The 26,293-nt window shown below is 46.1% G+C and overlaps 1 protein-coding gene across 2 annotated transcripts in view; it reads left to right on the top strand.

The window, feature by feature from the left end:
• CGNL1 (cingulin-like 1) overlaps positions 1-26,293 on the top strand; it is a 156,500-nt gene that overhangs the window by 129,358 nt on the left and 849 nt on the right. For both annotated transcript variants that reach the window (XM_012728676.1, XM_004687754.2), the window contains exons 9-18: positions 55-261; positions 1,651-1,755; positions 6,710-6,862; positions 7,655-7,825; positions 11,653-11,814; positions 14,999-15,088; positions 24,062-24,145; positions 24,709-24,833; positions 25,541-25,649; positions 25,960-26,123. In XM_012728676.1, coding sequence (XP_012584130.1) covers positions 55-261; positions 1,651-1,755; positions 6,710-6,862; positions 7,655-7,825; positions 11,653-11,814; positions 14,999-15,088; positions 24,062-24,145; positions 24,709-24,833; positions 25,541-25,649; positions 25,960-26,123 — 1,370 coding nt within the window. The remainder of the gene's footprint in view (positions 1-54; positions 262-1,650; positions 1,756-6,709; positions 6,863-7,654; positions 7,826-11,652; positions 11,815-14,998; positions 15,089-24,061; positions 24,146-24,708; positions 24,834-25,540; positions 25,650-25,959; positions 26,124-26,293) is intronic.

The following is a 26,293-nucleotide window of genomic DNA, read 5'->3' as shown; positions in this document are numbered from 1 at the left end:
AGTCATTCTCAGAGCTTGGGGCTGCCCTTTGACACGGTTACATGATTTTCACAGAATGTTGAGGTCCTGGCCAGTCGAAGCAATGCTTCAGAGCAGACGCAGGTGGATGCTGAAATGCGCGTGAGGGCTCTGCAGGAGGAGAACGAGAAGCTGCGGCGAAGCTGCGGGGAGCTGGAGTGCAGTGTCACTCAGCTTCAGAGGCAGATTGCGGACTTGGAAAGCGATGAAGCCAAAGCGAAGGAACTACTCAAGAAGTGCCAGGTAAGTCTTGCTGGGCCCGAGCCTAGGTTTGGCAGTTGCTGATGCGTCTTTCCTGGGTGAGAGATTTCAGCAGCAGGAAGGGATTTATTGTCATGATTTTGTAGGGACGGTCAAAGCAATACTGGATAAGTCTTCTCTGTAAGCCATTTCTTTTTCTTGTCTGCAAATGGCACGAGCAAGAGTTGAGCTGCCAGGGAGGCTTGGGAACAGGCTGCGGCCATCAGGATGGGCAGTCAGCATGGGAGGGAACCAGCTCCCACAGGCATCAGACACTCTTGGAGCACCTTTTGGCATTTAGCAGAGGCCTCCAAGGCTATTTTAACACCACTGTCAGCCTGATTCTCACTCATTAGTGTTGTTTGTTTTTAAGATTTATTTATTTTTTAAAGATTTATTTATGCTTACAGAACTGGGGTACAGGCCAGAGGTGGGTGAGAGGATTCACCGGACACAGTGGAGAGCAGAACAGGCAGGTCGACAAAGCACACTGCTGAGGGGAGCAGCGGGCGGGTCAGGAAAGGTCTGCCGTGCCATGTGGGTCACCTCTGGGGCCAGGGATTAAACTCATGCTGAAGTAGCTTTAGCTTCTTAGTGCTGCATTTACCCACTGTGCCACCAGGGAGGGCCCTAAAGATTTGTTTATTTATGCTTTCAGAATTGGGGTACAGGCCAGAGATGTGGGTGAGAGGATTCACCAGAGACAGTGGGGAGCAGAACAGGCAGATGTAATGAAACACACTGCTGGAGGGAACAGTGGGTGGGTCAGAAGAGGTCTGCCACACCATGTGGGTCAGCTCCCTGGTTGGGGATCGAACTCGTGCTGCAGTGGCTTCTGCGAACTTCATAGTGTGGAGTTCTAACCTGATGCGCCACTAGGGAGAGCCCTATTAGTTTTTTTTGTTTTTTTTTTTAAACAAATAGTTGTTGGGTTCGGAAGTCACACAAGTTTTAACAAACCAATTAATCTGGTTCGCCAGATCTCTGAGAGTGGGAGGCTGTCAGCAAGAGGCATACACTAATGACGATGAAATAGCAGCTGACATGAAAAATGTAAAGGCAGATATATTGCAGCAGAGATTCCCCAAATGGTTATCCTTCAGAGCCTCTGGAGGGCTTTCAGTCTCTGCAGCTGGATATTTATATATTTTTTAAAAAATTGTTTTAAAAATCTCATCCCAGATGATTTGGATTTTCACGTCGGTCTAAACATGGAACTGCAGGCAGGTACATGTACTGGAGAACACGATGCCATTGGGTGTCCAGACAGGCAAGTGGGGACCACAACCATGGTTGCTGGTGTCTGCAGCTGTCTCTCATGTTCCTCTCATGCCACCTTCATAGACACAGCACATACCTGAGCACATGCTGATCTTGTGTGTTTCATTGTAGGCAGAAATTCAGGAATTAGAAGAGGCCCTCGGGCATGCAAAAAAGGAAGAAAAAGAAGCCACGGCAACCAAACGGACCCTGGAGAGTGAACTGGAAGATGCTCAGGTAAGCACTGAGGACTTGGTCCTTACTCCCCACAGGAGAAGCCCAGAGAAGCAAAACAGGAGGGGTACTGGTTGTCATCCAGATAGCTCCTTTCATACCAGTAACTACTTGCTGCCAGCTGTCCACCCAGACCAGTGGTTCTGCACTGGGGGCATTTGGCAATGTCTGGGGACGTTTGATTGTCACAACTAGTAGGTGTTAGTAGGGGGACGACCTGGCCGCTGCTCCACATCCTCTAGTGCACAGGATGGTACCCACAGCCAAGAATCATGTGACCTCAAGTGTCAGTAGCGCCAAGCTTGAGAAACCCTGGTGTGGACATTAAAGAACTTGACAGCTTTTCAAAGATGAAATGTGAATTGTGTGAGGAGACTGGTAGGAGAGGTGCAGGGGTCCCAAGGCAGTGTGGGGTCAGCTCTCTGGCAGAAGCCAATTTCCTTTCTCCCTCGGGCAAATATGCTCCAGAATGCAGGCCTTCAGATGGCTATTCAAGGAGCTGAGGAAGTCATTTCCTTGAAACTGGCTGGTTATCTCCCTTCCAAATCAATAGATTCTTAGAAAATTAGATTTTCCCATTTGACGGTTAAGATTGTTTGAAGTACTTTCTTTAAAAATGCTTACACTGCCTTGTGAATTTATTTGCCCAGTGACCTCATTGTGATCCAGGTATGTCCTTCAGTTACCTGCTCTCAGGTTTTAAAGAGCTAGCGCCAACCCTCCCTTCGCGGGCTTGGTGTTTGTGCACACTTGTCTAAGAGGAGGGCTGTTAGTTTTCCATTACAAGCCTCTTGGAAGTGATGGGGGCTTGGGGTGGAGTGGGGTCCATCAACATGGTCAGAACCAGGTGCAGTCCAGAGTCAGGATTCACAACTCTGATGGTAGCCTTCCTTTCCACAGGAGCTTTTTACCTTCTGGGGGTAGCAGAGAGAAATCTGAATATACTGAGCTGTACTCACTTCAGCTATAACTCCGGGCTCACACCCCAAAATCAGTAAGCTGTGCCTTGTTTCTAGATTTGGGCAAGGAACTTGATTTCCCAAACAGTAAAGCCCTCTTTTCCCCCTCAATTAGCTGTCTAACTCTCCTGGCTTTGGATGTCTCTTTTATTGAAGTCTTGATCTATGTAGCAAACATTTGTTCTGTTGATTTTGTGTGAACAGGAATTTCACTTGCTGCTGTTTAAGGCTTGTTTGTGGTGGTTTCAACTGAGCTGCCCAAATGCAGGGTTGAAGTCTGTCAGCTACGTGGGCACAGAAAAAGGGGAAGTGTCTGTGCTCGCTGGGGCAGCAAGCTTCATCTTTGTGTCACATCCACAGTGCTGGGTGAAGCCATTGGAGTTCTCAGAAATTCTTTATAGTCTTTTGGTCAAACCAGAAGGTTCTATGCATGAGTAGTGCACATCTATGAATATGCAGCTCACAGTTCAGGGAGAGAACAGACAATGGCCATAAAGAATCTTACTGTCATCTGCACGCCAGTTCTCCGTCTTTGTCTAGGAGTTTGCCCCTGACATGTTACTTTTGTTCAGGTCTATTTTGCCCGGGGTATAGAGATGGTGAGAACACCAGTCTAACTAACCACTGGCTTATAATTGGCAAGAATTTGGAAAGGGCCAGTAATCTCACTGTCTATATGTAGTCTCAAGAGCAGCTTCATGATGTGTGCAGGTGGTCATTTCCTTTAGTTTACTAACTCCTCCTGCTTGCTTATCTCCCCAAAATTGGCAACCACAAGAGAGCCTAATTCTGAGGACAAGAAAAGAATGACTATTGTTCTTGCACAAGCATTTTACATTTCAAAATCTTTGTGCCTGTAGCAATCTGTTGCATCTTCATGCATGATACATATTTCTTTACATGTTAGCTGAAGATCATGTGAGCTTGCGTCCTGTTTTGTTTTTTTTTTTTTAAGATTTATTTACGCATACAGAACTGGGGTACAGACCAGAGGTGCAGGGGCATTGAGAGGCTTCACCAGAGACAGAATGGGGAGCAGAACAGGTAGATTAACTGAAGTACACTGCTGAGGAGAGCAGAGGGTGAGACAGGAGAGGTCTTCTGCGCCATGTGGGATTGAGCGTAAGTGGAGGCGGCCGCAGCTAGCTCCAAACTGTTGCACCACCAGGGAGGGCCCACATTCTGTTTTTCAATGGCTCAGGCAGAAAGTGGCTGTGGTCACCAAGATGCCATTTTGGGCTTTATTTCCCTCTGCAGCTTGGTGTAAGATTGCTCACTGTCAGTCTAGATCCACCTGGATGCACTCAGGGCAGAGATGCCTCGAGGTTTCCTCGAGAAAGGACTGCCACACCTGGGGAGCTGGAGAAACCTATTCTGGAGATGCCCAGTTCTTTCCTTCAGGGGTGGACAGTGGTGCTGATCCTGGATGCCTTCACCCCCCGAGTATGGAGACAACCAAAGAACAAAGTCCGCAAGCGTCCACTGTTTCAGCCCAGCCATTACTGTGGCCAGGCCTCGAGAAGACCAGCTTCCTTTTTGCCAAGCCTCTCACTCCTCCAAGCCCATAGGTTCACCTGCTTCTCGGTCACTGCTAATAGGGACTAACTGGGGCCTTACTCACATGCAGTAAAAGGTTCTGCCTTCATTGACAGAGGCCCAGGGCAAGGGTACTCACTATAAGCCTATCAACTCTGTTTCAGATTCTCTGACCTTATTAGTTTTCACCAAATTTGTCCCGGCGTTAGTCAATGTGCTTGTGTTGCTGGTACTGGAAATAGTTTGTGGCCAAGGAACATTTCACTCCTAACCCATAGGCACAGCCTCACCAAGTTTGCTTGTTTTTGTGTGAATTTGGGACATATTTTCTCAGTCGTGACTTACTAGAATGTATTTTCCTGTATAACTGAAGAAAGAGTATTGTTTCAAACAGCTTATAAACTTTGTATTAGAATTATCAGGGTAACTTTAGAAGAAGCATTGGTGTGCTCCACTGTAAATAAAATTGTGAGTCCATCAGAACAGGCTAGACTCTGATTTTCAGTAAAGAGCGAGTACTACATACTTGTTCGTGATTCTGAGGTAAGGAATCTAGGCATTAATTCTCCACCAGTGAGTGTTTACTATATATAAACATAATAGTTTATCTGGGCCATGAGGCATTTCAGATTTAGTCCTTGCTTTTATAGGTCTTACTACCTATAATAGAGGCAAGCATAAAAGAAAGAGTTTAAAATAATTTAGCAGAACTGTTCTTCTAGGTAAATCATGTACATGTTGAGAGGATGGGAGGCGGCAGAATGTTGGCCAGGCCCAGAGGGGTTAAGTTTGCGGGGTGTCGCCCATAGGAGAGCAGGGCCTGATGGGAAGCCCTTGCTGAGCAAAGGGGGAGCAGAACAAACTGTTGAGATTGAATTGCTCCCCAGATGGTTGTCTGGGATTTGGACTCAGAAGGAGGAAAGGGGGGTGGCGGGAGCTGTAAGGATAAGGATAAGGGCTCATTTGGGTCATGAAGGTTCTATGGAGAACCATTAATGGTCCCCTGTATTTTCTGTTTTTCAAGAAATAATATTTTGGGGAAGCCTGTTTCAGAGAGCTTCTCCCCCACAATGCAACTTTAACTCCCTTACCTTACCCTGCGCTCTCACTTGGCTCCCATCACACTCAGTGGACCACAAACACACATTTCAGAGGTTCTCACCGTTCCTATAGTATGTGCCCCCTGGGCGGTGGTGGGACACACTCCTGCTGATCCCCCCCACCCCTAGGCTGTAATTCTGACTGCCTTCCCTTGGTCACCACCCCTCTCACTCCCACAGTCACTTCCATTGACCTTGGTTCCCTGCAGCTGTCTGACCTTGGTTCCATCAGCAGTCTGGCTGTGTGGCTGCTTCTCAGAGCTTGGAGTCGAGGGACTGGTAGGCCTCTGGTGGTGTTGGCCCCAGGTCACGAGGTTGACCGGGAGAGCTTTCCTATACTTTGTAAACCAGGAGTGCCTGAAGTGATTTGGGAGAGTTTTCAAGATGCCAGAGTTCCTGCATGTGACAGCAGCTTGTAAACTGTTAAGCACTGTGCCAGTGTAAGTCATTGTTCTTCTGCAGCCTCCATGGGAGTAAGGCTGGTGGGCCCTGTGCTGCTCCTGTACCCACCCACTTCCTCTCTCTCTACCCAGTCACATTTTCTGGACATCCAGTTGTGATGGGGTTATTCTCCATTCTCAGTGAAGAATGCCTCTCCTTGATGTTGTCACATCAGTGGCCCCTACACAGAGCCATTTCAAGAAGCCACCATCACCTTCCTAAGATACTTTCGGATTTTGTTTTGAGAATTGCATGTTGCTCACATAAAGCTTACATGCCACAATGGTGGCATTTTATGCCAAGTTTTAGAATTTGGTGCTTCTTCATTAAATAGCCACTCATTTGCACTATTTTGACTCGTGTGATCGTCTGTTTAATACCTTCTACCTTCCAAGAGCAGGGACTGCCAGATTCCTTCTGTATATGAATCTGCCCCATGGAATCTAGGGATGACGCCCTGGTAGACTTGGCCTAGGGGCAGTGAGCACCCCATCAATTCATTTGTAATTACTCTAATAATCATCTGCATAGCAAAAGAAATTCTAGAACCTGTGGTATAATGCTGTGTATCACAGGATATACATTGACAAGTAGGTTTAGGTGAGTCTAAGCTATAATGTTGTCTCGATTTATGAGCATGGTCAGGAGATGTATCCTTTATCTCCACCCCCAGCAGCCTTGACTCTTTTCTGTAATCTATACTTTATGGGCCCCTGCATTCCACTGGATGATTTCAATTAAGTCGACTTTGCATTTTAGTCCCTAAATTTCAGAACCAATGATTTCAATCCTGTGGAGGTTTCTTTTTTGTCTCTCTACTTTATCACTTATGTGACAGGTCTCATTGCTTTGTGATGTGGCTGTGAACACCCCTCTGCCACCTGTTTGGTGACTGCCCTGTCCTTTTCCTGCCATCTGCAGAGAAATCTGAGCCGGGCCACCCTGGAGCAGAAGCAGTTGTCTGAGAAGCTAAAAGATGAGGCTGAGCAGAAGGAGCAGTTAAGGCGACTGAAGAATGAAATGGAGAATGAGCGATGGCATCTTGACAAGACCATTGAGAAACTACAGAAGGAGGTGAGGGAGCAGGAGGAGGAGGGGGAGGGGCAGAAATCATGGGTCAGGACCAGCTCCCTCTGTGAGCCTCAGGGGAGCTCTCCTGCATCTATGTGACTGCACAAATGTGACAGGAATTTGCAGGTCCTTGAAGCAGTTCTTTGGACTAAGAGTCCCAGATACAGTGAAGCTGGTTTAGAAAAAATAAAGGCCAAGGACGCTCTGGATTCTGGGCCTAGCTCTTCTCCACAGTTATCTGAAGAAACCTAGCTTGTAAATGTGGCCTCAACAGATGTTATCCAATTTATGGATTTGTGTATATAACATATGCAACTGCACCTATCATATTTTACCAGGATTGTGAAAGGCAGTTTCAGAGGCCAGTGATTGTTGCTCATTTCTGACTCAAAATACTCAGAAGGCATGACGCTGCTGGGCTTTCTGCTTCAAGAAGCCAGCACGAGTGCCTGTCATCTGCTCTGGCCAATGACTTGACTTTGTATTTTGCGTCTAACTGAAATCCTCTCTATATCTACAGAATGCTTTGATTTTGACAAACCTGTAAGAGCCTCTAAGGCCCAGAGAAGTTAAGTACAGGCCCCAGTTTGAGAAGTGGCAGAGCACGGATACCTGCAGCTGGGTATCTGGCTCAGAAGGATGAGCTGATCCACTTCTCTCTGCTGTGTCCTTTGCAAAACCTCTGGGGTGGCTGGAAAAGGAGGTTTGTTCCATGTTTGAAAGGGACCTGGGCCTGGCTCCGTAGCCCCAACTGGAGTATACAAGGGTGGGCTCACCCCCTGTCACTTCTTCCAGATGGCCGACATTGTCGAAGTGTCCCGGACATCAACACTGGAGCTCCAGAACCAGCTGGATGAGTACAAGGAGAAAAATCGCAGGGAGCTTGCAGAAATGCAAAGGCAGTTGAAGGAGAAAACCCTAGAGGCAGAAAAGTCCCGTCTGGCAGCCACGAAAATGCACGATGAGGTAATTTCTGGCCAGATAAGGCCCTGGTTTACCTCTTTTCTAGTGTCCTTCCAGAATGCTTTGCAGCTCTTCTAGGAGAAACATGGGATAGACTCTTACCACAGTGACTGTACTTGATTCTTTAGTCTTATTCTTTGGGAGAACTCGCATTCTGAGACACAGAAGATCCATCTGAGGTGAAATTAAATGGGTTGTATATATTGATGTTTTAATTTAATCCTAGAACACTTATAAAAACCAGTTGGTTTTTTGCCAATTCATTTAGAAAATGTAGACTTCTACTGGAATGAGAATGGTTTCAGAACTACAATAATGGAAACAAAAGAAATCCTTAGGAATTTCAGTCTGAAATTATTAAAACATACTTTTGATTTTATATTTGAGAATAAATAGAGCATAATAGCCCAAATGTTAGCTCCCTTCACTCTTGACTTCTAAAGAACTGAGAAAAATAGAGGGGCTGGTTTTGATTATTGTAATGGAAAGCTGAAGGCGCCAAAACGCAAGTTCAGTATATGCTGATTTTTAGCTTCCTCTCTTGCCAGCTGGATGACCTTGAGCAAATTATCCCAATTTTCTGAGCCTCTGTTTCTACCTTTTAAACATAATTATTTAATAATTGAGATAGTGTGAAATTTTATAGTAGAGGGTCTATATTATCTCAGACACTCTCATTCTAGGTTTTTTTTTTTTCATAAGTTTTGTGCCAAGAGCACTAAGATTCCACAGGAAAATAAGTTTTTCTTTTAAACAAACTTTTAATATCTTTGATGATCAAAGAAAAGTTTTCACAAGTCACTGTTAAACCTGTGTAAAAGAACAACGGATATTTATTACAGCCTTCTAGAATACATCTGAAAGGACCCTGCTAACAGGTCTGCTGTGATTCAGGGTCATATGATACAGAGCCCCAAGTAGGAACTGAAATGAACATATTGACATCAGAGATCATTCTGGCATTAAAAAAAAAGCCAATTTATATAGCAAATGGGGGTGGGAGTGAGGAGATTCACACATTTGCCTGAATACCAACAAACCCCTGGCTTGCTGTTTTGATTTTGAAAAATCAGTGGCACAGTGACCCCTGAAAAGTGCTTCCTCTTGCTTTTTTGTACAACTATTCGGCTAGAATCTTCAGATTGGAAAGAACCTTAGAGATAGATCTCCTAGTTAGATAAGGAAACTACAATCCCCAGAAATTAGTTAAGGCCAGATGAAAAACAGCCCTGTTTATAGAGACCATGAGAAAGAGTTGACTTTTTTTTAGGTTTTCTCAGTGTCTCAGCCTGTGCAGACACTGCTCCCATTTGAATGGCAAGAAAGGACCCATTATCACACTCCAAGAAAACTACCAGTTAGATTCCACCCCAGATCAAGTTACTAAAGTCTTGGAGTTGTTTAAAACAAAAGTAAATAAATTAATAAGCCAAGGTCACTCTGGGTCCCTGAAAAACTCAAACTCAGCTTTGTTCACCACTGCCTGCCCTGTTTCGGTTGAGCCCCACCCCCAACCCCCCAAAAAAGCTACAGGGACTCATCCTAACTCCTTACCTTCTTTGCTGTGAGAGAAATAGACATTTTACTGATTTCCTTTGAAGTAGAGTTAGAAAACTGATGATGATGTTCTTTAGAGAATTAAGACTTAAAGTTCAAGGCTGTTCAATTGATTTTCTAAATCCCACTTAGCAAGGGTTGGATTTAACTATTTATAAGGCAGCACTAGTAGTGGGTTCAGAAGTTGAGTCCAGGCACTAAAATAGTTATGTGCGTGTCCTTAGTCATTACTAAGTATGTCATCGCCCTTGCTAATGTCTGAGGGATGTGCTGGACTGGACACTGGAGGTAGGAATATTCTGGGCACTGGAAAGGATCCTAGTATGGCTCTGAAACCCACATTCTTTTTTGGTATTATCTCATTGGAGTCTCTCAGTGGTTCTGTAAGGTAGGTTTTATAGTTATCCCAGTATAGCAAAAAGGAAACTGCTGCAGGGAGAAACATTATTATTATTATGTCTTTATTTCAGATAAATTTTTAATGCTGTGGAATGTAATACATCCTCTGAATCCAAAAAATATTCCATTATCCATTTTTTCATGGGACAACTGTCACTTTGTCACTACTGAAAGCAGACCAGGGTCTTCATCTGGCCATGTGTCCTTCAAAAACTGTTCTCACCAAAATCTCAGGTGTTCTGTCAGCCTTGAAAGTGGAACACATTTCCTAAAGTTTGCCCACTAGTCTTTCTAAATTAGCCTAATCTTACTGGACCCCCCACCCCCCAAAAAAAAGACTCTCTGAGGGCTTTTCTGTGACAATCATTCCCAAAGGATGTTGTTCTTTCTTAGAATTTCTCACTATGATATACTCCCTGTAGGAAATAAGCCCTCTGTCGTCTGTGCCCAAGATTAATTATGTATCATTTCTAGGAGGGTGGGGAGTTAAGAACCAGACAGCCAGCCGTGGGCTTCACCAGATCAGTCCACACAGATGCTTAAAGAATACCTAATCTATGCTGAAGCCACTGACTGGTCCCTTCAGGGAGATTCCAGACAAAGAGAAAATACAGATAATCCGTTTTGAATCAAACTCCTTCAAAGCTATTAGTTCAGTGCCATCTTGTGGATGAAAAGAAAAACACTGTAAATGATGACAGCCGATCCCGGATTTTTCTTCCAGAGAGCAATGTCTTTCACATAATGGGTAAACTGTATTATTCAATTCTGTGTATAATTTAAATTCCACCAAAGTGTGTTTGCTTGGGGTCATTTAGTTTTTACTCCCCCCTAAATTTAGATCTCTGTTGAGATGATGCTGATACAGGTGGGCAATAAATTGGTGACAACACTCATCTAGTTCAATGGCTTTCAGGTGTTTTTGCCCATGACCTGTGGGAAGAAGTGTGTGTTGGCGCTGCTGGCCACATCCATACCAGTATGTGAGGATCTAGTACTAAACTTTTATGTCACAGTATCAGCGAACTTAAAAATAGTGGTTCACCCACTATGGAAAACTACTTGGAGGTTCCTCAAACTGCTAAACATGGAGCTTCCCTACAACCCAGCCATCCCACTCCTAGGTATCTACCCAAAAGACACAAAAACACTGATTGAAAAAGATACCTACACCCCCATGTTTATTGCTGATTTATTTACAATTGGAAAGACATGGAAGCAGCCCAAATGCCCAAAAGTGGATGACTGGATAAAAAAGAGGTGGTACATATATACAATGGAATATTACTCAGCAACCAAAAAAGAGAAACACATGTCTTTTGCAGCAACTTGGATGGAGCTGGAAAAGATCAGGCTTAGTGAGATAAGCCAGAAAGAGAAAGAAAAATACCAGATGGTTTCACTCATAGCAGGAGTATAATGGACCAGGCGAGAAAATAACAAGAATAATGAACAACCATATACCAGAGACATTTTGTGGGGGTGGAGTAGGGAATGGGGGGGGTGGGGAGGGAAGTGCACAGAATTATGGTGATGCCACACGGGTCACTTGGTAATGGGAAACCTGAAGGGATTACAATTGAAATGTACAAAATGATGTAAAAATTGTTATAAAATAAAAAAATAGTGGTTCACATCTAAATTGACCTTATAATTCGACTTGCTCCTGTGTGTAGAAAACTCCTTTTTCTCAAGAAGGGAACTGAGTCCCATAGGGATATGGCACTTGTTCAGTGTCTTTTATCCCATAGGGATATGGCACTTGTTCAGTGTCTTCTTATCTCCAATATGTATGAGATGATGAGGGTTCACCTGGGGATCTTGGGGTCAGCCAAGGTCTCTCTGCTTAACCAACCCACCTGCTTACCTTCTAGATGCGAGCGATGGAGGAAGAGTTACGGGACTACCAGAGGTCCCAGGCTGAGGCACTCACAAAAAGGCAGCTTCTGGAGCAGACACTGAAGGACCTGGAGTACGAGCTAGAAGCTAAGAGTCACCTGAAAGATGACCGCAGCAGACTTGTCAAGCAGATGGAGGTCTGTGGGTTACAGGGGTGTGCAGTGGGGCCTGTGGAGGGTAGTGGGCGGTAGGAGGGAAGAACCTTTCTGCCTTTGGAAAGTCTTCATTCCCTCGACAGCCAGACATTAGTAAGGTCATTTCTTGATTTGAGGAGCAATCTAGAAGTTCATAGACTCCTAGGACATCAGAGCCACAAGGAATGATGGACTTTAGCCTGTCCTCACTATCTTGAAGAGGCAATAGAACAGACCTAAGAGAGTAGGTGATTTTTTTTTTTTTAAAGATTTATTTATTCATATGGAACTGGGGTACTGGCCAGAGATGCGGAGGGTGAGAGGATTCACCAGGTACAGAGTAGGGAGCAGAACAGGCAGATCGACAAAGTACACTGCTGAGGGGAGCCGCGGGCGGGTCAGGAGAGGTCTGCCGCACCATGTGGGTCACCTCCGGGGCAGGCAGGAATCAAACTCATGCAGAAGTGGCTTTAGCTTCTTAGTGCTGTGCTTTAAACCGCTGTGCCACCAGGATGGGTCGAGAGTAGGTGATTTTACATAGGGGCACACAGTCCATTTTCTGTTTTTCCACTGTGGATGGTGCCTCCAGCTACAAAGGATTCACACTGCTGTAAAGCCACAGGGGGGCTCAGCCGCCCTTGGACTGGAATTGTTGAACTAGGGACACCCAGGGCTCATTTGCCACACCACAGGCTCCCTTCTTGCTTCCTGATTTCTGGCCTGTTTAACACAGATGATCAAGCTGTGCCAAAGCCAGAAGCAAACTGTGGCTCAATTCCTTTGCAGAGTCCAAAAAAGTGTCAGTGGAGTGACCGGTTGGGGGTGGTCTGGTCATAATGAAATTAGAAAATGGTGAATCAAGGATAGAATCTAAATGTGAACAGCCTACCGAGAATGACAAGGAGGTTAATATCAGTCCCCTAAACTTACCGAAAAAGAATAATCTTTAAGAACCAAATCTATCCCCAACTAGAAACACCCACACACCCCAATAGAATTTAGAGACAGAGACCTAAAAATAAATCCAGACTTAGGGCAGAAGTTAAATTGTCAAGGTTTTGATAAAAGACAGACAGTGTTCAAGGTCAGGGAGAGAAAGTTTAAAGTTAAAATCAATAGAATTCCTGACTCAACTTTGTGAATAAATAGAAATAACCTCCAGGGCACTGAGTAGCAGGTTAGATCAAGGAGTGATGTTTCAACCACTAAAGATTTTATTAGATGGGCCCTTTACAGAGCCCAAAATAACCTGGCTAGTTTTATTTTTCTTTGGTAGGATTGCTGTCTATTTTGCTAATATTCTGGTTCTAACCTCTTTTTTTTTTTTTTTAAGATTTTTTTATGCATACAGAACTGGGGTACGGCCAGAGGTACCGAGGCAGTGAGAGGCTTCACCAGAGACAGAGTGGGGAACAGAACAGGCAGATCGACGAAGTACACTGCTGAGGGGAGCAGCGGGTGGGTCAGGAGAGGTCTGCCACACCATGTGGTCACCTCCGGGGCAGGCGGGAATTGAACTCATGCGGAAGCGGCTTTAGATTCTCAGTGCTGTGCTTTAACCCGTTGCGCCACCAAGGAGGGCCGGTTCTAACCTCTTTAGGGTAGGTTCTCTGCAGGTACACTGAAGCCACCCCAGTTAACTAGAAACTGATTATTTGAGAGCCCAAACAATCTGATGAAAAGCAAGCTAAAGGCTCTTCAGGCAGTGGGGTGAGAATTTTTGGTGTAATTAAGCCTGGACTGGCCTCCTCAACCCCTGCTGGGGTCTGTGCAGCTATTAGGCAGGATGAGAACCCTCTGAAGAGATTCTTTAGCTGAAGATTGGGTTGTCTGGTTATCTTCTAAGCAAACATCCAAATATTTTTGCTAAGTGGAGATCCAGAAGCAGTGACAGCGTTGTGGTTCATCTGCCCCTATGCAGTATGTTAGATATTTCTCCATTAATGTCAAGACCCCAACCTCTGTGAACTCGCTGGAGGGGTGTCTCCTTCCCTGAGCAGAGACTGCCTCATGTGGTGCCTGTTCCTTCACTGGCACTTAACAAGTGAATTGATTCTCAGCAGTGGGCGTTTTCCACACAAACTCAGAAATTCAGGTGGTTGCTTTATGTAAACTCAGGATATGGCTCCTTAGTGATTGCTAACTAGGGTGAAGTTGGCCAGGAGGAGTCAGAAACTCCTGGGAGGTTGTGTGGGGGACCCGGCCCTAGGTTCTGAGCTGGGATTCCCTGGGAGGAGATGACTAGCTTCCCTGGAGGTTTCAGTTACTAATCGGTAGTTCATTCACATAAGGTTTTTATTTTTGGTGCTTACAGAGGCATCCATAACTTGTTAGCAATTTGCCCATTGCAGAGATGATGTTTATGTGCAAATGCTGCAGGCTGATTTCAAAAAACTCAATGCTGATTGCTCTTCAGTGTGTGTGGTTCAGACACAAATTAGTTGGAGACAGCATATGAATCAACCCCACTGCTCCCCACTTTTTTAGGTGGGGTGGTTTGTATTCAGAACCTCTTTTTTTTTTTTTCCATACACAAAGTGGCTTTGAAATGCTTTTCTCGTAGCACTCAATGATGTTAAGATAGGAGCCAGCAAGGAAAACACTAATTGTCATTCATTGTTCTATGGTGACTGGGGTAGCAGAATGGGCCCCTCCTCATGTACCCAGAGCAGATTCAGTACTTCATGATGCTAACTAAGCAGTTCTCTAAGAGAAAGGGGTGCAAAAGGCTGCTGGAGACTTCCCTCCTGCCAGGCTCCTTCCTAGAAGCAGAGTAGGAGAGAATAAATCACTGGCTGGAGCATGAAGTGTGTACAGACATGTGCCTTGAACAAGAGGCACCCACCTTATCTTTTACACATAACCAGTGTAGGCAGATCTTTTTAAAGTTACTGATTTATAAGGGTGTTGATGGAAACATGCTAACATGTTTATGAACATTTGAGGTAATATTTATTCTCCTTTTTTGTATTTTCCATGTCCACAATTACATCTTCCATTCCATAGAAGCAATGAAACTATTTTAAAACATCAGCTTTGGTCAGTGTAAGACATATTTGCATCCTCTCCCCAAATCCTAATAGTAGTTCTCATCTGCCAGTGGGGTTTTCCTTCCACGCAGCAAAGCCTGCTCCTAAAATAGAGCCATGCAAGTTAAGTAAAACTGAGTTTGTATTATCTTTCTTAGGACAAGATTTCTCAACTGGAGATGGAACTGGAGGAAGAGAGAAGTAACTCGGATTTGCTGACTGAGAGGATCACTCGCAGCAGAGACCAGGTACTGTGCTATGTATTTATTTGAACCAGGAGTGAAATTTTCCTGCATGGAAATGTGAAGGGGTAAATCTGAGAACTCAGAGGAGGAAAAGAAAGTTCTGCCTTATGGAAATGACGAAAAATTGAGCAGTGTTCAGTACACAGCAAGCCCAGTAGGAGGGAGGTGCAACCTGTAACACAAATCGTGATGTGCAAGTTAGCAGGGGTTATTATAACATCCTGGTGAATCATAATAGCCAAGGTAAGTAGCTTTCAGAGTTGAGATTCCAAGATCATTAATTTAATAAGCAATTGTGTGAACTGGTAGCTAGCACTGACAGCAGAGACTTCATATTCAATAGCCTCAGCCTTTCATTTACATGTTACCTGTGTGCTCATGTAGAAACTTCTGATGCATGTACGCTTTCCATAACAACTTAGTCCTATACCAGGCCCCTGAAAAAGCTATCGTAGAATCTGTACGGCAACACATAGAAAACTCTTTAAACAATGCAAACAAAACCTACAGGCCTTAGAGAATACAGGGTATAATTTAGGAACCACCTATATAAAGGATTAAAATTAAAAATCTGAAATACAAATGAATTTGGGTAACATCTTTCCTACCCAAATGAATTTGGGTAACATCTTGCCTCTGGTCACTCTTCTGTGTATTCACAGTTAACCACCTAACCTACTTCAGGTGACCAAGACAGGTTGCAATGCTTAGGGACCATGCCATTCCGAGGCAGAGGCCTTGCTCAGGAAGGACCGCTCATTGACTTCTTTTTCATCTGCTGTTGTTTTCCTATTGGCAGCTTTTTTTACAAACTGGTTACTCATGCTTCTTTACTTCCAAGAGTGAATGAGGTTCCAACTCAAGGCTCCATCTACCCTCCCCACTGAGCTCAGGTTCTGTGGGTACCTTCTAATGCCAGGCTGGTCTCCTTGGAGGGGTGATCACTCCTCTGGCCTGAGATGCCTAAGTTAGAAAAAGACTTTCCCAAAAACTTAAATCCAGGTAGAGAGCCCAGCTTTGACACTTGGGCCCCGACAGATTCTTACCCAACCTGCATGTTTAAGTTGTCCCACTATTTTGTTATAAGGCTTCCAGCTGTTCAGCCGCTCAACCCAGGGTGTCTCTGGATCTGCTGAGCGTTGGTGATGATAGAAGAACTGAAAGCAAACGTGTTTTGCTAATGCCTTTGTGACTTATGTTTTCACTGTCAGTAGTGAGACAGTGAAAAGAGACTTCTAGACCCATGCTTTACACCAAGAAACAAATAAAAATGGAATCGGGATAAATTGCCTCCCTCGCTCAGTTGATGGCACAAAACGTAACCACTAAGTTGTCTGGTCTCAGAACTGCTTTTGGTTCCTTTTTGCTCCTTTCACTGTGCACTTGAATTGTGGGGAATAGAACGACTGTCTGCAGGTGGTCAAGGCTGAAAATATTTTCACTGAGCCAAGAACTTGAAGCCAGCCTAAAGAGGAAGTTAGGGGAACTTGGTCCATTGGAAAGAGCATAGACTGTGAGTCCCAGCCTCTTGCAGATCCAAAAAAAGGAGGTTAGTTGTCCAGATGTCTGAAGGCTTCTCTAAATGCTAACTTTGAAATGTTCTGAAAATGTTTTATAAAAACCTCAGGACTCACTATATCCAAGTCACCCTTTAACTTTCCTCCCTGTCTCCAAGTCCTCTGTCTAGGAGATGTGTTCCACAGGAGTCTCCACTCTCTTTTCTCTGTTACTTCTCTGCCTCTCCTCATTGCACTCCAAGGTAGGGAGAGTAAAACCTGATGTCTCTTTCCAAGTAGAAAAATTGAGCATGAAAACCAAATTGATATGAAAACAGCTAAATATAACCAGCTCCGTGAAATGTCTCCTGGGTGCGCAAGGCCTCTCTTTGGGCCTTTGCTGCCCTGGGAGTTGTGAGAAGCAGTAGAGAAATGGGTTGGCCATATGCCTGCCTTTCTTTGAATGAGTGTATTCAGTGAAATGAAAGCATTTCTTCTCAAACATGAGGTCAGTCTAAGGCTTATTCCTTGCCTCTTCAACTATACACACCAAGGGTAGGACCCACCCTTACTCTAAAGTCATTTCAGTCCACTTAGATTAACTTCTGCAGCCTCGTGGCTAATGCCTTCTTGCCAGAATCACAGAAGAAACTCCTTGAGATTCCTTCTCTGCCCCTCAAATGCTGCCTTTATCTCCCCTTCTACTAGGGGTCATCTCCTGCAGAACACAGGTGTGCCCAGCTGTGATCGCTAGTCCAGTGGTAGCCCCAGATGCTCAGCCCACCATTAGCTGCTGAAATGGGAAACTGTTTTCTGCATTTTGTTCTCTCAAAGTGACTATTCTTACAAATTCCTCTTATAACGTGTTCTCCAAACATCACCCATTTTTTTGCTTAGTCTTAGACATAGGTCTTAGGTGAAAAAGCTAAAGGGCAAAAAAATGATTTCACAGCAATATTAATGAATGGTCAGTTCAACTCCCCCCCCCCCAACACACACACAGAATCTTAGGTCTGAACAGCACTTCCGAGATCATCTTCCCAGACTTTCTTCTCCTATAATGGATGAGCAGCTGGGGCCCACCACCACCTTGGGTAGGCCAGGTCTCATGACTCCCACGATGGCATTGTAGCTGCTGGTGCCTGTGGAATATGACAGGTCCCTGCCGGTGCGGTAAGGGTGCGGCATTAGCAAGAACAGCACCTGTCTTTGTTTGATGTGCTCCGATTTGTTCTGAAAGCCAGAACTAACAAGAACAGGTAGCAGACACTAGATGCTGAGTGAAGGACTCAGGCAGTGAAGAGGGGTCCCTTGTAGCTAAGGCAGCTGTGGGAGAGTGTGCAGGAAGGTTCTTAAGGGCCAGCGCTGAAGAAAGAGTAAGGTCTAGACAAATGAAGAGGAACAGAAAAGGAATCCTAGAATGAATGGTGTGGGAGTCAGGACAGGGAGGTAGGAACTTACCCAGCATTTTGAGGAGCAATGATTGACTGTTCTGGCTGGGTTGAGTTTCTGGTTTCCATGATAGCATAACAGGTAAGTTAGGAGAGGCAGGTGAAAGGTTTTGAGCCATCAAAGGCTATTGAGCAAAACAGTGAAGCAGACACTGCGTACTAGGAGATTAATGTGTGGGGTCAGGGTAAGGACAGGAGAAGAGACCACGACAAAGCCCCAGCCAGGCTAATCTGAGGACAGAGGACAGGAATGGCCGGCATCCTATCCTACCCTGCCTCTGGTTTTTCTTTGTCTTGTGTATACATTTGGCTCTTAAATGCTGATCACAGTAAGTGTGAGTTGCCTGTTTTCCTAAGGCATTTCTTTTCCATACCTGTTCAGGACATTATTATTCTAGAGACTGATGGATTTAGGGAATCTTATACATGAGAAAAATTATTCAAACCTTTTGGATTTTGTTTCCAATTCTGGTTACTGTGAAGAAGAGATTTGTATTTAATAAGTTATTATATATATATTTATAAATTATATATTTTTTTGGTGAAGTGTGTCTTCAAGTAAATTGTTATATATTTATAAATTATATTTATATAATAGTACTTTTTAATCTAACATAGGAAATATTTGTGATTGACTTAAAATTGTAGGAAAATTCAGTTAAATGATAGGAAAATTCAGTTAAATGGGTTTTTATTGGTGTTTAGTCTTGTTTTACATTCAGAGGTTTGCTGGGTGCTGTGGCCTGCGTTTTGCATGATGTGTTTTTAGGTTGTCAGAACTGTGAAATTAAGTGACTTCCTGGGGTCATGCAGCTTGTGAGAGGAAGAGGACACAATTTCACTCCAAAACCTACTCGCAACCCATGTCCCCATCATTCCCGCACTGGACTGTGTAAGGGTCATCTGTACTCCCCAAATGCATCTGGGCTTCTGGTTCCAGGGTGAAAGTCCTGCTGTAGTGCCTCTTAATATAGGAATGAGGGTTTCTGTTCATCTAGCCCTCCTTCTAAGACGTCTGAAGTGTGTCCCCCCGGTAGGTTTTATAGCTCATTGGACATTGCCATGTTGCTGCTGGTGGTTGAGTTCAGACAAGTGGCAAAGCTAGAGCTGGGCCTAAGCAGAAAGGTGCATTCTTGCTCATGGAGGCCCATACGTCCCAGTGCAATAAAGGCCTAGGTAGCTGACAGGTGGAAAAATACCAGCTCACAAGTTTGGGTGGCCTCGTCGCTTTTTCCAGGAGCTAAGCAAGGCTGCTCTGTTGCCGTGGCGACTGTGGGATCAATCCTGGTGGCTAAGGTTGTGGGTTTCCACAGTCACCTTCTGGAACTGCTTGTTCCCCAGGGACTACCTGCTCTTGGCGGGGGTGTAATCATCAGGACAGGGAGGTCCATTGCTATTAGTGAAATACCAAGTAGAAGTGGGGTTTTGATTATTATTTTTTAGTTAAAATGATACTCATCTCAGAAGTGAAGAGTATTGTATTAACTGCTCAATAACACAATGTACATAATTTAACAATCATATTCCTTTTCTGTGATTGAGTATCTCAGTACCAGCCAGGGGTCTATTTACAGTCCAATGGTAAATACAGGTGATGGGGTTAAATATTGTTATTAGCAATCATAAATATCTCTGGCTTTTCATTAACCCAGAAGGCAGCTGCTTCTAATCCTCCGAGCTGGCTCAGGTCACAACTGCCTCTGACATAAACTCCCTGGCATCTGATGCTGTTATTTCCGATCAAAACATTCATGGTTTAGCATTCTTACAATCCAGCTGTGATAAACTGTTGCCTTTAGCTCCTGTTCTGTTTTTAATTCAACTGGAAAGTTTTTGTTTGGTCTGTTTAACACAGTTGAAGGGTAAACATGACTTAAAGATTATTTGAAGCTTATTTCCCAGGTTAGAGGGGGAAGGCTGGCCAAGCTAGAGGCTTTGTTGTTAGCTGAGGCTCAGAGAAGGAAGAATCTGATTTGGAATATTCCCAAATCATTAGGCTGGGCTGAGGATCACTGTGAGAAGCACAGCTTAGACACAGGGGACATGCCTGCCTCTTGAGTGGAGTTCCTTGCTTAATATTCTCTGTGGTGGATTTATTTTTGAATTTAGTGTCAGGCTGTCCTTTCTGAAGAAATGAAGGAAGCTGTATCATGTTTGTCAAGAGTCTTGGTTTCCAGGACTCAAGAAAACCTTGCCCTGTTATGGTCGCTATTAAGTTTTATGGTTCTGCATTTGTTCCTTCCTGTTCCTCGCTGATTTATTTTGCATTTCCACTTTAATAGTCAACTTGGAGGGGATGTGGTAAGGTATAAGACTTTTTCAGTTACCATTTGCCTGGGGGTTCTCCTGGGAGGTCCTACCTTGCAGGAGGGGTGCTGCTTCTTGACTGCTCACAGGGTTGGTCCTGAGACCCTCCACTGTTGCCATACTTCCTCTTGGGCTCCCCCATCTGTCAAACTCTCCTTCCTTCTGGACTCGCCCCTCCTGTACATGTAGGCCCTACAGCCTTGCTGAGAGAGAAAGGGGGCCTGAGATTTTCAACCAGAAGACCTAGGTTAGTGCCTCCATGCTGCTTCCCATGTTCTTGCACCTCCCACCTGGACGACAGGGGCAACAACATCTGGCTCAGAGTTCCAAGCGGAGAGAGGGACTCAGACTCACTCTACGCTGCCGCCAGGGGCTCCTTTTCCTTGCTCTTTCCTCCTGCTCCTCAGGCTGGGCACAGTTGCAGCAGACATCTGCACACCCACTCATGCAGAGGCCGGACGGCTGCTGTGAGACCCTTACCAATGCATATCTCACAGCAACGAACTTTCCAAATCTTTATCTCCCTGAAAGCTTCCAGTTCTTCCTTATCCCTTCGCCTTTGGGGGAATATCCCTTTCCAGCTGACCCCATGTCCAGGCCCTGGATCATGTCCCTTCCTCACCAGGCTGTCAGTCTCCTGTCACACACCTATCACTTGTAACTTCTCCCAGTATGTTCTCCCTGCTGGCTAGAAGGTGTGAGAAGTCTCTCTTGAACCAGCTCTCTGGTGTCTCAGTCACGGCTGGAGTCCTAAGAAGAACCATATCCACACCCAGGGCCTTCCCCAGGCATCCAGGATCCCCTCTCTGCCCAGCCTTCCAGAGGGAACTAACTGTCCCGTCAGGTACTTCATCCTCACCCTTTTGGAGCAGCTCAGTGTCCTGGTTTTCAGGCCTCTGCTCCCCTAAGCTGGCAGGGTGAGGGGGCTCCGAGGACACAGTTGAATCCTCTTGTCCTTCATGTTTCCCTGATGAGCTCATCTGTTCTGTGGCTTCTCCCGTCTCTCCTGGAACATAGAGATGGATGGGCACTCACAGAGCCTGCCTTGCGGGTGGCAGTGAGGTCAGAGAACCACAAAGCTCAGGGCTTTAGTAAGTGCTGTGCAGGTGTTCACTGTTGTCCCAACAGAACCTGTGTGATGGTCTCTGTGTACCTCCCTACCTCTCTTCTTTCTTCCCTCCAAATCTTTATCTCCTGACCTTCGGTTATATCCTCACTTGGGATTCCTTTAAGTGGCCCTCCAAGTCTGAGATGTAGCCACTGTCCTTCTCCAGTGGGGCTAGTGATGGATAGTGTATATGGTGACAGATCCAGGGCTTATTTGTCTCCCCCCCCACCGCCTTAGCCAGTAATGAGGGCAGGAAATACGTTCTTTTTGATGAACATCAAAACCCATCCCACCCTTCCAAGGCAGCATGGAAACACCCTCCCCTTGAAGGGTCATTCTTTTCTAGGATACTCTTAAAGGTCTGGAGAGAAGTGGGGATAGATAGAAGCACAGGCCTCCATAGATATTTCCCGTGAAGGAAAGCCACACAGCACCCAGAGGGTGCTTTCACTGTTTCTTGGGCACCCTCCAAGGGCTCTTTACAGCGCTCTCTCAAGTTCCCAGAGTCTGGGTCCTAGAGGTGAGGTGACCAAGGTTGTACATGGCACCACGGCGGGAGCACCACCTGTCTTACGTAATTACTCCCATCAGAGTGAAAGTTTAACCATCCTCAGTGACGTCTGGCCTTGTCCCCAGAGGCAGGTTGTGGTCCCGTGGCCAGGCTGTGTGCGTGGTGTGTCGGTGGTTCCCAAGCCACACTGGAGTGGGACTGTGAGTCCGCATTCGTTAGCGTGGACTGTGTGCTCCTAGAACAATTACAGAAACCATTCTGGCACATTCTTTGCAACATGTGACTTTGGGTCCCTGGGGCCAAGCAGAGCGGGAACAGCTGTGGGAGCTTTCTGTGCACTGCCTGCTGACCCTCTGCCCTGACTAGGACTTTCCCTGTCACACACAAGGGTGTCCTGAGGCAGCTGGCTGCCGCCCTAGAGCTGGAGCAGGTGGAGTGGTGGGCAGTACCCTCCTGGGTACCAGTCCTGTTCCCTCGGGTTATTTATAGAACTAGCTGGGGCCTCCGTGTCCTCCCTGGTAAAATTCCGAGTTTGCTAGTCAGAAATGCAAAGCGTCTACCTGTCCTCTTCCTTACTCCCCATCTTTTAACTCCTGACCTCTCAATTATGTCCCCACTTAAAATCCTCTAGAAGAGGGAGCTCTAACATTAAAACAAATTTTTAAAAACACCCAAGGCTACCCCATCACTTGTGGGCTGAGTGCCAACCTCTTCCTGTGGTATTAGAGGCCCCTTTTGGGCCCCGCTTCTCGCTGACCTCACTCAGCACACTCCGTCTCCCACTCCTCCAGCACACCATGCTGTGTCCTTCCACCCAGCACCATGGTCAAGCTGAGGCGAGTAAATGTAAATCTGACATAATGCTTTTGTCTCACTGCTCCCAGGGCAGGCGGGTGGTAGCTAACAGGTGCGCTCATCTTTTCCTCACTCATGTGCTTGTACAGGTGGTGAGAAACAAGTTGAAGCCAGACCACGTGAGGCTATTACAGATGTCCCCCAGGCAGCCAGGGGCTCCTGTGAATACTCTTACCCCGCTGGAGCCTGACTTTAGGAAAGAAAAGGCAGTTTTGTTTTTGTTTTTTTTTTACCTGCTCATGAGTCTAGTCTTCTGCTTCTTCATGTCGCCCTCTGCTGGACAGTGCTGTAGCCGGCCCAAGTCAGCTGAGGAGGGGAAGGGAGATGCTGGCAGGCACTTCTCTCCCATTTCTTATTAACACAGAAGCAGCCTGCAGTAATGTTGAGCTTTTGCCTGGTCACCCAAGCTGCCCAGTGCGCTTGCTGACTTGTTACTGGTATAGAAGAGAGAAACGTGGTGGGGTCACTATTCCAGCCCTTTTTGAAGCTGGCAGTGGTAATGCAGTCATCAGAACTTAGGTGACTTCTAGCTCCTCTACTAGCTGTGCAGACCCCAGTAGTGGTGACTAGCATGACCCAGATTATATGAGACTGTCCCAATTTTAGCATTGGAAGTCCCAGGCACCGAGAACACCCTTTGTTGTGGGGGATAAATTGGGATGGTGACTCACCAACAAGCAGATGGACTTCTTGCTAAGCCCCTGCTCAGCAGAGCTGCTATCAGCTGCTTCTTGGGGTTGCTGTGGGGATATCCGAGGTGGTGCAAGTTGAGCTCTGAGCAGGTGTGTCTGTTCTCTAAGGCTGCTGTAGCAAAGAACGACACAGGCTGATCTAGAACAGATGTGTCACCTCACGTCACATGTCAGCACAGCTTTACCCCTCTGGGACTGCGAGGGATCCTTCCTCCCCCCCATCCTAGTTTGTGGTAGTTCTGACAGTCTTTGGTGTTCATCAGCTTTTGTCCCCATGTCAATCATCACACCATGTCTCTCCTCTGTACGTCTGCAACATATCTTTGGGACACAGTTCCATTCCTTACTGCACAATTAACTGATTCTTTGTGTCCTATCTTTACAATCACCAGGAAACCAAGAATGTCTAAGAAACGGCCAAAAGGAGACAGCAGCAGGCCCAGCTGTGACGAAAAGCTGACTGGATTGTAAAAATCTGGTGCCTGGGGACCATTTTGGCACAAAAGAAAAAGGACCAACCCCATAACCTCATTTTTTCTTAATCTATTTGGTGTAGATGGAACAGATAAGGAGCGAGCTACTTCAGGAGCGAGCTGTGAGGCAAGACTTGGAGTGCGACAAGATTTCCCTAGAAAGACAGGTGAGGGCAGGTGCTCCTTCTTCCTGGATTCCCCAGAACTCTAGGATACAACTTACTTGATGTCGTCCCCCAGTACTATTAAACCTGATTGAAAGTTTAGCAATTGGAGAGTGGTAATGTTGTCAATGTTTTTTTTATTAAATCCTGAAAAGGACTAAATGCTAATATAAAGGGAATGAAGAAGGACTGTGTGATCAAACACATTCTGTCATCTGCTCTTCACTGCTGTGCTAATTGGTGAAAGAGCCTATTTCTCTTGTAGCCTCCCCCAAATAGGTTTATAAGAGGACAAACCCATTTGTCTGACATCCAGGAGTCCCAGGACATGCCAAAGATCCTGCTTTGGGATGTGATGGACTTTTTTTTGGCCCTCCAGGGCACACAGTCCAAGGCCCTTCTCTGGAAATACCCCTGGCTGCCCCAAGTCCCCCTGGATGCCCATCCTGGTGTGGAAAGTAGGCTTTTTGCAGCCATCAGCCAGTGAGCACTGACCCACCCTCTATTCCGCTCTGCTAGAGTGTGGCAGACACGCAGCCCCTCACAACCTCCCTGTCTGGTTCTAGAACAAAGATTTAAAGAGCCGGATTATCCACCTGGAAGGCTCCTACAGGTCCAGCAAAGAGGGGCTGGTGGTGCAGATGGAGGCCAGGATCGCAGAGCTTGAAGACCGTCTGGAGGGCGAGGAGAGGTGAGCCGCTCTGCTGTGGTGCATGGAGATCGTCACGTAGCGTTTCTGTTTGCAGCTCTTCTGATCCTCCATCCTCATGCCTGTGAGGACAGCACAACAAGGACCTTATTGTTTCCATCTTATAGATGAGAAAACCCAGAATATCCCCTCCCCCATCGCCCAAAGTAAGCGACCTGAGCCAAGGTGCCCTTGTTAGGTAATTGTAGTGAAACTAAAACTTAGGTTGCCCACTTCTTAGTCCTTAGCTGCACCACCATCTCCCAGGCAGCTCCCCCTGCTGCTGATCTGAGCAGAGAGAGGCGAGGGGCTGACCTCTCCCCATCACGGTGAGAAGGAAGGACACCCTCCTTTCCGACATCACAAGTTCCTGTATCTGGCATTCAGGTAACCTGGGCCAGCACAAGGTTGAATTTGACTGATCTGCCCTTGTCAGTCACCTTGCTAGAAGGGCAGTATGTGAACATGTAATACTTGTTTTCAGCAGGACTTCTGGGGACGGGGCTGGAGTAGACGTAAAACACGGGTACTGCCTAGCCTTCTGCCTTACGTAGTAAAGCTCAGGAAGAACTCAGAGCTGGGTTCCTCTCCTACCCCGTGCAGCCGTTTCTCGTATGCTTGTCTCTCTGACCCCAAGTCCTGGCTGGAGTCTCCCTCCTCTGGGGCCAGGAGTGAGAGGGCCCTCAGTGCTGCCTCTTGTGCTCCTCCAGAGACCGGGCGAGCCTGCAGCTCAGCAACCGGCGGCTGGAGCGCAAAGTGAAGGAGCTGGTGATGCAGGTAGACGATGAGCACCTGTCGCTGACTGATCAGAAGGACCAGGTGAGAAACCTCAGCTGAGATCTTAAGTCCCGGGCTGGAGGGAGGCAAGACCTCCGTGACTTCAAGCCCTGACCTTTTTTATTTAATTACAAAAGTTTATTTTTACATCATTTTGCACATTTTTTTTTCCATCTCAATTGTAAACCCCACGGGTTTCCCACCACCATAATCAAGCCCTGACCTTTTAAAAGTCAACGTGTCTAGTCTTCCCTCCACTCTCCCGTGAGAATGGCGGCCCAGGGAGAAGGTAGCTGGACACCGGGCCTGTCCTCCAGCCCACACTCAACCTGCCCTCTCTCCCCCACTGCAGCTGAGCTTGCGCTTGAAAGCAATGAAGCGACAGGTGGAGGAAGCTGAGGAGGAAATCGACAGACTGGAAAGTTCAAAAAAGAAGTTGCAGAGGGAGCTGGAGGAGCAGATGGATGTGAATGAGCAGCTCCAGGGCCAGCTCAATTCCATGAAGAAGGACCTAAGGTGGGCAGAGCCCTCAGGAGCCACACTTCCCGACATTCGGGCTGAGTGGATGCCTTGAGAGCATTCTCCTGCTGTCTCAAGCTGGTTCCCTGCTGTTACTGTTGGGGTGACACATTCTAGAGGTGAAAGTGGCTGCCTCCACAGGGGCTCACATGTGTCATCCTCACGAG

Source organism: Condylura cristata, unplaced genomic scaffold, assembly GCF_000260355.1.
Source record: "Condylura cristata isolate star-nosed mole 26May11 unplaced genomic scaffold, ConCri1.0 scaffold00023, whole genome shotgun sequence".
Taxonomy (NCBI): domain Eukaryota; kingdom Metazoa; phylum Chordata; class Mammalia; order Eulipotyphla; family Talpidae; genus Condylura; species Condylura cristata.
This window is presented reverse-complemented; position numbering and strand designations above follow the sequence as displayed.